This window comes from Chanodichthys erythropterus, chromosome 4 (assembly GCF_024489055.1).
Source record: "Chanodichthys erythropterus isolate Z2021 chromosome 4, ASM2448905v1, whole genome shotgun sequence".
Taxonomy (NCBI): Eukaryota; Metazoa; Chordata; class Actinopteri; order Cypriniformes; family Xenocyprididae; genus Chanodichthys; species Chanodichthys erythropterus.
The window spans coordinates 39,289,532-39,301,859 of NC_090224.1; the positions used below are offsets into that span (position 1 = coordinate 39,289,532).

At 39.9% G+C, this 12,328-nt stretch overlaps 1 protein-coding gene across 4 annotated transcripts in view; it reads left to right on the top strand.

Annotated features, from left to right (window-relative positions):
* ptprk (protein tyrosine phosphatase receptor type K) overlaps positions 1–12,328 on the top strand; it is a 177,196-nt gene that overhangs the window by 42,470 nt on the left and 122,398 nt on the right. For all 4 annotated transcript variants that reach the window (XM_067384979.1, XM_067384977.1, XM_067384981.1 and 1 more), the window contains exon 2: positions 1,778–1,900. In XM_067384979.1, the coding sequence (XP_067241080.1) occupies positions 1,778–1,900 (123 nt within the window). The remainder of the gene's footprint in view (positions 1–1,777; positions 1,901–12,328) is intronic.

Consider the following 12,328-nt stretch of genomic DNA (forward strand, 5'->3'; position numbering starts at 1 on the left):
GGCGACTTGAGAAACAGAGTGAGAGCACTAGTTTTGGGCATGTGCAGAAAGTCTCCTGTTCATCTGTCATACAGTAAATTAGTGTTGTTGTTTTACCCTATGAAAAGTACTGCGATTTCATGGTACAGTGATGGTATCAAATGGTACTACAGCACTAAATTATCACCATTTTCACATATCATATTTATATACCTGTGATAAGTTCTCGTGTCATGTCAGGACTTTTGTTGCACTTCCTGTTTCTAGTGTCATATTTGTAGTCCTTTGTAGTTTTCTCTCTTGATTAGTCTGATTGTTCCAGGTGTGTCCTGTTAGCTTGTGTATATACAGCCCTTGTGTTTACAGATGTGAGTGATCATGTTCCTGGTTTCAGTTTGTTTGTAAAACCTCACTGCATTTAGATCCACATCTCACCTGCGATCTCTTCTGCGCCTGCATTGATTACAATATCCTTCAATATATCATAATCATATACAATAGTATTTATATGCCATTTCAAAATATTATAGTTTTTCAGTAAAGATCTGTGATCAAATTGAAAATCGGGGATTCATAATCTTAATTAAAAATGATGTCATGTTTGCAATAAAGTATTAACGTGAACAGTTCATGACAAAAACATAACATATGAGAAAACATGTAAAACACACTGTATATTTAGGTGGACTTAATTTGTCACTTTCTCTGAAGTTTATAATAAAAAAAAAAGGTAGGCCGATATATCAGCAGATATTTAGCATTTTTAAAATATTGGCATTGACCGATAAGTTTTTGTTTGGCTGTTGTGTTGGAAGTGGGACTTTTATTTTAAAATATGATTCCCAGCGCACACAAACTTACCAGATTATGGAGCGTCCTTTTAGTTACAGTGTTGACTTCCTTTTTATTCTTATTTTTTCAAACAATTTCTTAATTTGTGAGAAATACTGTAATACGATTAGTTGCTATCTTACGGAAGAGGATTAGGGCCAAGCAATAATAAAAAAATAAAACAATCTCGAGATTAAAGTTGTTAAATTTCGAGGAAAAAATAGTTAAATTTCAAGAAAAAAGTCGAGATAAAATGTTGAGAATAAACTTGTTAAATTACAAGAAAAAAGTCGTTAAATTCCAAGAAAAAAGTCGAGATAAAATGTTGAGAATAAAGTCATTAAATTATGAGAATAAATTCATTAAATTACGAGAAAAATGTCGAGATAAATTGTTGAGAATAAACTCGTTAAATTACGAGAAAATGACGTTAAATTATTCTCGAAATTTAACGTCATTTTTCTCGTAATTTAACGACTTTTTTCTCGTAATTTAATGACTTTTTTCTCATAATTTAATGACTTTTTTCTCGAAATTTAGCAACTTTAATCTCGAGATGGTTTTATTTTTTTTATTATTGCTTGGCCCTTATCCTCTTCTGTACTATCTAGAGTAAGTTGGCATAAAAAATTATTTTTAATTAATTTTCAAATTATTTATTTCTAATTTATTAAATATGAATTCAGATAAATATAAAGTAAATAAATAGGCCTATAGATTGGCTTTTATCGGCCACCCTACTTTCTAAGATATCGGCCATTGAAAAAACAATATCGGTCGACCATGTGAAAAAAAAAAATCGAAAAATGAAATCTGTGTGCATTTTCATTATTGGTCACAGACTTTCAGACCCGCTGTGTGTGTCCATCTCATTCACATAAAGTCATCAACAGTGAGTGTGTGTTCTGTACTAATGAAGTTGTCTCTGTGTTTGAGTTCTCGCTCATGTAATGATTGTCTCTTCTAGGCGGCTGCACCTTCGACGACGGCCCGGCACAGTGCGACTACCAGCAGGATCTGTACGACGACTTCGACTGGACACACGTCAGCGCTCAGGAAGTGCCGTACCTGCCCTCTGACCTGCCCCAGGGTGAGTCCATCACACACGCTGGACTAAACCAGATCCCATCACATGCACTAACCTCATAGCTGGAGAATCTGGGGCAAGAGGGGCGATCTCCAGTTTGAGGGAACACAGAGCGAAACACGAGAAAGAAAATACAGGGTTTTATCTGCCCCTGGGCTTGTTTAAACAGTACGGCAGATTTAGGAATGTTTTAATGGGCTGCTAACATTTGAACAAATTTGCAGCGCCGTCTTATCGTGTCAGGGTAAAAGCCATTACTGGAGAACTGAGCAAGTTGAGAGAAAATAGGCAGGTAACAGAACATTAATCTTCCTTCAGCCGCTGTTCCTGCTCTCTGAACACACTCCGGATGGGATCTGGAAATACTCTGCCATTTACATGACAAAACGTGCAAAGTGCCGAAGGCTGGAAAAAAGGCTTTGGTCAAAGGACTGTCATACGTGACACAATTAAGCTTTTTAAATGCGCTCAAAGAAGACACGAATGAGAGGGGAGAACGGAGCGTTGCGACCTTCACTTCTCACCTCTCTGCCGCTTAATCACTCGTTTTCAGACAGCAGATTCTGCTCAGGGAAATTAAAGCATTTCACTCTCAGCTAAATTCCCTAATTAATAAGATATTAAGTTATTAATCAAGGCAGGAGAACAGAGAAGGTCGTCAGCCCTTGCTTTCAGTCAGGTAGGGGTTCACTAGAAGAGGACCTAAAGGAGAACATTACAGCTTTTGTCAGGCTTTTATGAAAATAGCTGGTGCATCTCGCTTGAGGCGTCTGGATGATGAACACATTTGAGCAAATGAACAAAATGATATACTGTATATATACTTTTTTTACTGCATTTAATAGTCATGCATTTATCGAGGTTTATTTATCACTGCGTTTGCTCGTGTGCCGCAGTCTCTCGGTTGTGAACACTGTTTAGAGGACTCTCGTCCGACATGCCTCTCTTCTAAAGGCGAGAAAGATGGGACATTTTTGTGATTACTTGATTTTGATATCAGGGAATTAACAGAAATGCCTTTTCAGCAGAAAGATGGACAGGGAAAAGAGAGAAGAGATGGACAGAAATGTGGACCGAAATAAAGACAGTGGAAAGAGAAGAGGACGGAAAGGGAAAATACACAGAGAGATGGTGGACAAAATTGGACAAGAATAGACAAATATGGACAAAACTGCACAGGAACAGATGGAAATGTGGGAAAAATAGGACAGGAGGACAAGACAAAAAAGATGGACAGGAAGAGACAGAAATGTGGACACAAAGATGGACACGGGAAAGCGAGACAGATGGAAGGGAAAATACAGAGATGGACAGAAAGAGACAGAAATGCGGACAAATTTGGACAGGAGGACAAAACAAAAAGATGGACAGAAAAAGATAGAAATGTGGACAGAAATATAGATGGGGAAAGTGAGAAGATTGGAAAGGGAAAAGACAGAGAGATGGACAGAAAGAGATGAAAATGTGGACAAAATTGGACATAAAGAGACTGAAAACTGGACAAGAGAGCAAAACCGAAAGATGGACATGAATAACAGAAATGTGGACAGAAAGATAGATGTGGGAAAGTGAGACAGATGGAAGATGGGATGTGAAAATACAGAGAGATGGACAGAAGGAGACAAATGTGGACAAAAATGGATAGGGGGACAAGACAAAAAGATGATCAGGAACGACAGAAATGCGGACAGAAAGATAGACAAGGGAAAGTGAGACAGATGGAAGGGAAAGTACAGAGAGATGGACAGAAAGAGACAAATGTGGACAAAAATTGGACAGGAGAACAAGACAAAAACATGGACAAAGATATGCAGGAAAAAGAGAGAAGGATGGAAAGGGAAAAGGACAGACAGAACGAGACAAAAATGTGGAGAAAAATGGACAGGAGGACAAGACAAAAAATGGTCAGGGATGACAGCAATGTGGACGTATATATAGACAGGGAAAGTGAGAAGATGGGAAAGGGAAAAGACAGAGAGATGGACAGAAAGAGATGAAAATATGGACAAAATTGGACATAAAGAGACTGAAAACTGGACAAGAGAGCAAAACCGAAAGATGGACATGAATAACAGAAATCTGGACAGAAAGATAGATGTGGGAAAGCGAGACAGATGGAAGGGAAAATACAGAGAGATGGACAGAAGGAGACAAATGTGGACAAAATTGGACAGGAGAACAAAAGATGGACAGTAAAAGATGTGGACAGAAATATGGACGGGGAAAATGAGAAGATGGGAAAGGGAAAAGACAGAGAGATGGACAGAAAGAGATGAAAATATGGACAAAATTGGACATGAAGAGACAGAAATGAGGACAGAAGAATAGAAAATGGAAAGACGAGGATGGAAACGGAAAGTGCACAGAGAGATGGACAGTAAAAGACAGAAATGTGGACAAAGATATGCAGGAAAAAGAGAAGAATGGAAAGGGAAAAGGAAAGACAGAACGAGACAGACATGTGGACAAAAATGGACAGGAGGACAAGACAAAAAGATAGTCAGGAATGACAGAAATGTGGACAGATGGACACGGGAAAGTGAGACAGATGGAAGGGAGAAGACAGAGAAATGGAGACAGAAATGTGGACAAAATTAGATAGGAAGAGACGAAAATGTGGACAAAATTGGACAGGAGGACAAAACATAAGATGGACAGAAAAAGATAGAAATGTGGACAGAAAGATAGACATGGGAAAAATGAGACAGATGGAAGGGAAAAGACAGAGAGATGCACAGAAAGAGATGAAAATGTGGACAAAACTGGACAGGAGAGCAAAACCGAAAGATGGACAGAAGGATAGACAGGAAAGAGAGAGGTTGATGGAGAGACGGATAAGGGAATAGAGGGAATGTGTCACAGAGGTTCATCATTCGTTCAGTCCTCTCCTCAGTCTGTGCCATCAGAAAGCGTTTGATAACGTGACGCAGGCGTGTTTGCGTGATGCGTTTCCTCATGCTGATGTCTCTGATGTCTCAGTCCTGCAGGGAGTCGTTTGGACGCCGTGGCTGAGTGACTCATTGAAACAGTAAGTGAACACAAACCCGGAGAGGATGAGATGTGGAGGCGCACACTCACAGTAGATGCTGCTTCTGTTTTCCGTATCATTCTGCCTTAAGGGCCGTTCGCACTGATAGTGTTGTGCGGTGAAAAACAACCCTTCTCAAGGATAGCTGGTGATCCCGACGGAATACAGACGCTGAAGCTCATGTGATCCACCTCCCGATAGTTTGTGCTGATCTTCAGTGGGATTGAAATCTTCTTGAACTCTTTTGATCTAGAGGTCATGGGTTTGGGAAAAGGCCTTGTTCTTAAAAACACCTTGATGGAATAAATGCTGGACAGTCTCAGTAACTCTAGAAGACCCCCACGTTTGGCCACCTTCCTGCTGTCATAAACAGCAAAAGCGTTTGTTTATGTGGAGATGGAGCTCTTTATGAAACTGCTCAGATGTAAAATTGGGACGTCTCAGCTGAGGGCGCGGAGATCCGCCTCATGGATCGGCCTCGGGATGCTTATGAACAAACACTGATTGTCACGGTGCTTTCTGCACACCCGGATCTCCAGCTGTAAACCCTGCTGAAGACGGCCGGCGCTGTGTGACGGCTGAAGTGTACTTCGGGCTGGAGTGGAGTGAAGGTTACTGCGGCGCAGGGAGGATCCCAGTATAAATGGCATTCACAGCACTCCCTCAACCTCCACACTATCTGCTTTATTTTACTGTCATGTTCTGCACGTCCCACACACTGCCTCAGCTCCATATTTCCAGCAGTTCATGGGAAACAGTATTTTGCCATGATGCATGATACTCATCCACACTGCAGTCAGACGACTTCTTGGAAAAAGTGTTGGACTGCACTGCAAGTGTTGATAAAAAAATCCCTATCAACACTGACACTAATTTGTATGCAACGAGAAGAAACATCTGCTTTTTCCATTGTTAGTCTGTGTGGACCTGCGACAGACACACATCTGGCAAAAATGTATTTTAACATCACAGAATCAACCTTATTACAACACTTTTGAATTTTCAGCGTCTCGTGGTATGAGCGTTGCATGATTGTGGGTACTTGGAAAAAAATCATATATTAGTCCTACTTAACGAGCAGTAGCTTTTTAATTATATCCGCTAGTGCAGTTTATTAAAAAAAACAGTGATCTCATTTATGTTGACAGTACATTAAAGTGTTAGTTCACCCAAAAATAAAATATATGTCATTAATTACTCCCCCTCATGTCGTTCCACACCCTTCGTTCATCTTCAGAACACAAATTAAGATATTTTTGATGAAATCTGGGAGCTGTCTGACAGCAATTTAACCACCACCCTATGAGAATGATACAGAAAAGAAGAGGATATGTTTAATAAAGTCACTATTTTTGTTTTGTTTTTGAGCACAAAAAGTATTCTCGTCTCTTCATAACATTAAGGTTGAACCACTGCAGTCACATGACTGTTTTAATGATGTCTTTAGTTCCTCTCTGGACTTTGAAAGTCTTGATTATATTGTAATAAACCTCTCAGATTTCACCAAAAATATCTTAGTTTGTGTTCTGAAGATGAATGAAGGAATGTGGAATGGCATGAGGGAGAGAAATTAATGGCAGAAATGTAATTTTTGGCTGAACTAACACTTTAACACGTCTCTTTTCACTAAACACCGCACCCTAATTTACATAAGTGATGAACTGCAGTATTTACATAAATGCAATTTATAATTAAATAAAATAAAGTAATGCGTATGGCATGCAGGAACTTCTGTGAACACTATCGAGTGATGTTTGTTGAAATGAACCGCACATTTAAGGCTGTGTGATGTAGTGATTTGTAATGTTCCCCTCTAAAAAGTTACATTTTATAAACTACTAAACCGTCCTGCTTCTGAAAACGACTGGTCATGTGCTTTTGAAGGTCTTGAGTTACGGTGAGCGTTAAAGGACGGAGCTGACGGAGCTTTCCGCTCTACATCTCCTGGCCAGAGTTCGCCTGACAAAAGGGACCGTTCCTGTTAATGTGGGTCACCGCATGAAGGAGAGGACGCCGCGCCGGCCCGGAAAATCCCAGCGCCGCTGTTCGGACTGATGTGCTGCAGAGGTGGCGTGGGCGCTCTGAGATTCGGTCGCGAGTGTTGGGGGAAGTGTGACAGCCATCTTGAGTGTCTTCTGTCAGCCATCTTGTTGAGAGCGTCAGTGTGTTTTGACACCTCTCATCTATTCATCAGCCTGTTTACGGATAATGACTGCTATGCTTTTCTCTTCCGTTTATTCTGGGAAATTCTTTACATTTTTCACTGCTGTGAAATCAAAATAATATAAAACAAATGCAGGAAATCTTGCTTTGTTTCATTTTTGTTTTGATGCCAGTGTTTTATTGTAACTGTGAGATTATAGTAAAACACTCACATTATAAATGCATTCAGAGGGTTTATTTTTCTCACATCTCACATTGTGCGAGCGTTTCCTCCGTGAACAGCAGATGCGCTCCGGGTCCAGACCGGCCCTTCTCTCTCTCTCTCTCTCTCTCTCTCTCACGGCAGGGATCTGAATGTGAATGCCCACATTTTTACATCACTGCCAAAAACCCAACAGCCCATTTCAGCTATTCACATTTCATGAGCAATCAAAGAGAGCTCGGGATGGGCTGCGTTTGACAGGTCTGTTTCTCTCTGAATGTTGAGAGAGATCAGCTTATATTTTCAGGTCATTCGGTGTAACGTGGAGCTGTGCTAATGAGTCAGATGGAGATATATGCTAAAGGCTACTGAAGAAAAATGAATTGAATCTCAAAGTAATTTGTAAAACTGTATTTTAAATATGTTTACTTCATGCTTGGTTTTAATGTTGTTTTAAGGTCAGGTATTGCAGAATGAAATGACGCGGACCCCACTTTACTGCATTAGATTATATAATAATCAGTTCCTCAAGTGCCACCGACGCATTTTTGTGTTTGATTGAAGTGTTCAGGTTTTGTCTCAGCGACACATGGAGGAAAATGGTGCATGTAAAGCTAAATTATGGTTCAAAACCATATAAAAGTGTTTCTTCTCTCTCTCTCGCGAGTGTTCTGGGTGTGTCGGCGTGTGTGGGATTCAGGGCTGTTGACGCGGTGTGGTTTTGGCACACGTCGAGGCTGAATTCTGTAACAGTGTGTAACAAGAACAAGTTTTTTCTGCTCAGTCATGCTCTGATTCCACTGAGGAGTGACTTTAGCATCAGACCTCTGAGCACGCTATAATGTGCTGCACATTTGACATTCACTCTGTGTGCTCACATCCAACTCCTACACCCTCTGGAGCCAGATCTGTTTTACATCAGATCATCAATAGTTGACGTAATGGCTGGTGGTTTCCTTCTCTGTTACTCACGTTCTTGTTTCCCAATATCTTTGCTTATTTCTCAACCTCTTGATTTAAAGGGGTCTCTCTCTTTTAGGTCTGCTGATAATGTTTATAAAGTGTTTTGTTGGACCAAAAAGGGACCATTTGAATTAACGGGTCATTTTTTTGCGGCTGTGCCTTTAAGAAATGTGAAATGAGCAAGAGTTCAAACTGAAATGGGAGTCTTCTGTTGTTATTTTGTGGTGTTTTTGTGAGCTTTGCTGAATTACTTTTTGAGAGAAATGTTTTTTTTTTGTTGTTGTTGTTATTGTAAATGTCCTTTTTTGCTGTCTCAGACTTTCTTAAAACTGCTGCCCTATTTTCCTCTGTGTGAAGCAGCTCTGTAAATTGCTGTCTTTTAAAGCTCACAAGCTAATCCATTCTTCAGAGAGTCCATGAAATTGGAGTTTTGTGGCTTTTAGTCCATGTCTATTAGCTTTACGCTCATCCGTGTGCAAGTGCACTTTTAGCAGATACAGTACATGCATTTAAATTCTTTCTTTCTGCAAAAACAGAACAGAAATATCGATGACATCACCTTGCACTCAGGGGCGTATGCAGATTGTTGTCCAATAAAACGTACTGCAATAAAACTGTTTCTTTGCAGATAACTTGCACTACATTTGCGGCAAATTTGCAGTGATGATCCCACCGGATCGATAGAGACAGTTTTACTAGCGGCAAACGCGTCTGTGTCGAAAACTTTGACAAATATCCTCCATTACGTGCAAAGCTGCGACAACGATGGCCAATCAATCACAGCTGTTAAACCTTTCACTGAGGAGAAATCTGAATATTCCTGTTATTTCAAAGTGAATTTCACTCACAAAACATCACAGACACTCTTTGGCCAAGGCAACGATACATTGTGGAGGATGCAAGACTTTTATTTTGAAAGCACTGAGAACACCAGCATCTGAGCGCCATTCTCCATCTTCATTAGCATTTTACAGATTTATTTATTACGTTTTTTTTTTTAAATTGACGGGTCAATGATGTGACAGGTCATTTTTCTGTCCAAAGGTCTAAATAATAATAATAAAAAGCAAAGATATGACATCAAAAGTGTGTAAGGTAGTACAACTAGATCTCTTTTTTTGAATTTTAATTATATTTTGCTACATATAAAGGTATTTTAAAGATTCTGAAGTGTCATTCGGTTTAACCATCCAAAGGCCAATACATCAATTTATTTGTGATTAAAATATGTTAAAATGTAATAAATGTATGTATTTTTTATTCTGGCATGATTTTATAACATCATATATCAACATAGTGCAAAATGGTGTTAAAATTATGTGTAGAAGTCGTTGATTTGTTATGAGAAAGAATGTCCGGAAAAATGAATTTCATTGATGTCATTCGGAGTAACCGATATAAAGAGACCATTTTGGATCAAGTCATGTGATCAATATCATGTGACAGGATGTGACATCATTCAGACACCTGCAAAGGACCACATGGTCATGGAGTAAAGTAACTAAATTTGATAAATTCATGTTTTCACTTGATCATACGCATGTCCCGAAACATCGGGTCATTTGGTGCAACCGCTATAAAACATGGAAAATTTTATAATATTTAAAAACTTGTACTAAATATAAAAGGTTTGATTGTGCTTTTGCTAGATATCAGCCTGTTAGCATTGATTGAAAATATCATCATTCAGTGGAACCAAAATTTTGGTTAAACCAAGTGACTTTTTTTTTTACACTTTTAAAAACCTTATTCGTCAATGACCCTGATTTATTTCTAATTTAGAAAATCTTATTTAAAATAAATATAAATGTTTTTCCATAAATTATTATGCCTTTAATATCTTTAAATTAAATAGCGTGATATCATATAGCCTTCCCTCTCTTTTGGATATCAGTATCGGTTATCAAAAAATATATATCATTCGACCACTAAAAAAAAGTATTAAAAACGTTTAAGTGTGTACTCTTTATATTTATTAACGTATTTAGCTTTGATTGTGTTGCCCATGAAGAGCGTTTCAAATCAGTCATCTTGAGTTCCATTTCTGCTGATGCTCCCTATGTGGACAGCGAGTGTGCTCACTAGCGCCAGTGGTGAGGTTTGAGGTTGATCTGGGTGTAGATGTGTGTCATTAGTGGTGTGGTGGTTTAGTTCTCTGTCCAGCGCTGGGCTGCGCACTAACATAAACCACGCTCTGCACTCGCTAACCCAACCTCAGATCCGGGCTTGTGTGGAGCACTCGTGTTCATGTGTTCTTGTGGCTTTGAGAGCCGGCCAAACTCGCCCGTCTAATGTGTCGAGCCTTCTGCCGCCGCTCTCGTCGTTTTCTTCTTCGTTACACTGAAGTGATTAACGAGCGGCGCACACAAACCTTCTCCGAGCTCTGCTGCACGTGTTCATAAGGCAGCGCTTACATAAATCAAAAATCACTCATGAACTCCTTTCATTTTCTGCCAGTAACTCTTGGCTGAGCGATGGTGCCATCTGGATACGCCAGTACGACCTTTGACCTTTGGGAAGAAATGAATGATTACCCAACGGGCGTTTATAGAGGAAGCGGCGGGACACACACACCTCCTGACACACACATGGCTGTTCTCACCTGCAGTCATTAGTGTCTCGCTGTGAGCGCTCTGCTTTCCCCGGGAGCCGATCCAGTCATTCCCGCTGCATTCGCAATTGCTCTGTGATCCAGCTGTAAGGCGCAAGTTCACTTACCTGAGACGCACAGCTGATCGTTTAACTTCCTGTTTGCACAGGATGCATTAACCTTATTACAGCTCTCTCTGAAATACTTGATTGTGATTCAGCAACAGTGTCATTCTGTGGTGTAATATTTGCATATAATGATTCTAATCAGAGGAGCGTGTGGGCGGAGTTTCTCTGCAAGCACACTGCACTCGCAACCAAATCAATCAGAAATCACAGCCAATCAGAAGAGAGTGTGGGCGGAGTTTCTCTGCAAGCACACTGCACTCGCAACCAAATCAATCAGAAATCACAGCCAATCAGAAGAGAGTGTGGGCGGAGTTTCTCTGCAAGCACACTGCACTCGCAACCAAATCAATCAAAAATCGCAGCCAATCAGAGGAGCATGTGGGCGGAGTCTCTGCAAGCACACTGAACTCGCAACCAAATCAATCCAAAATCACAGCCAATCAGAGGAGCATGTGGGCGGAGTCTCTGCAGGGGCACTGCACTCACAATGAAATGGAGTACATAATCAAATTCATGAATATTACACCATTTTAACATAATTAAAGCACATTTACTGAAACAGTCTTTGTCATAGAACACATTTGTTAGTTCACAGTTTGAACACTCTTGCTTCCTTTCATTTATTTGCAAGTTCTGAGGTGAATTATCCATTGTTTCTTTTAGTATGGCTATAAATGATATTCACACTGCATATTTTGACAAATGTACACAGGGAATATACGATTATATAAGTATGCACACTACATACTGCAGAGTGTTGCTGTAGACACAGAAAGGACAGGTAGTTGTTAAATATTTATGCATTCTTCTCTACATAGTTTCAATATTTTCACAGTGATGAAAGTGTGAAGGAAATAAGTGAATGAGTAAATGCAGGCGTTAGTCTAACCAGTCAGGACTCTCATTTGTGTTGGAGATTTTCAAAATCCTGTGTGAAGCTCGTCAGTTTTGCAGTGGAATCAGGAGATAGATATAAATTGTAGGGTTGCCAGCAGATCTTGGCCAATTTGCATTTGATCCGCCGTCTCCCGCATCCCGACGGACTGATCCAAACTCTGTATTATAAAAGCAAGAGGCTTTCTTTCACCCAGAGCTCACCCAAACCTGTAGAGAGAGAGAGAGAAAGAGAAACAGATGTTCTCACAGAGAAGAGCAGCTCCTAGTAGAGCTCATGGATGTGCCTCATCTGCAAATAAAGCCCAAATGAAACTTCCACCATTACATCTGTCTCCTGAATAAACCGGCTTTCCCTGTATCTAAATGATCACTGCTTTAGACATTTGCTATTTCAATGGAAATGAAAGACAGTGTTTCAAAACACTTACAGCAGACTGATGTTCAGCTGTTACTGATAAAA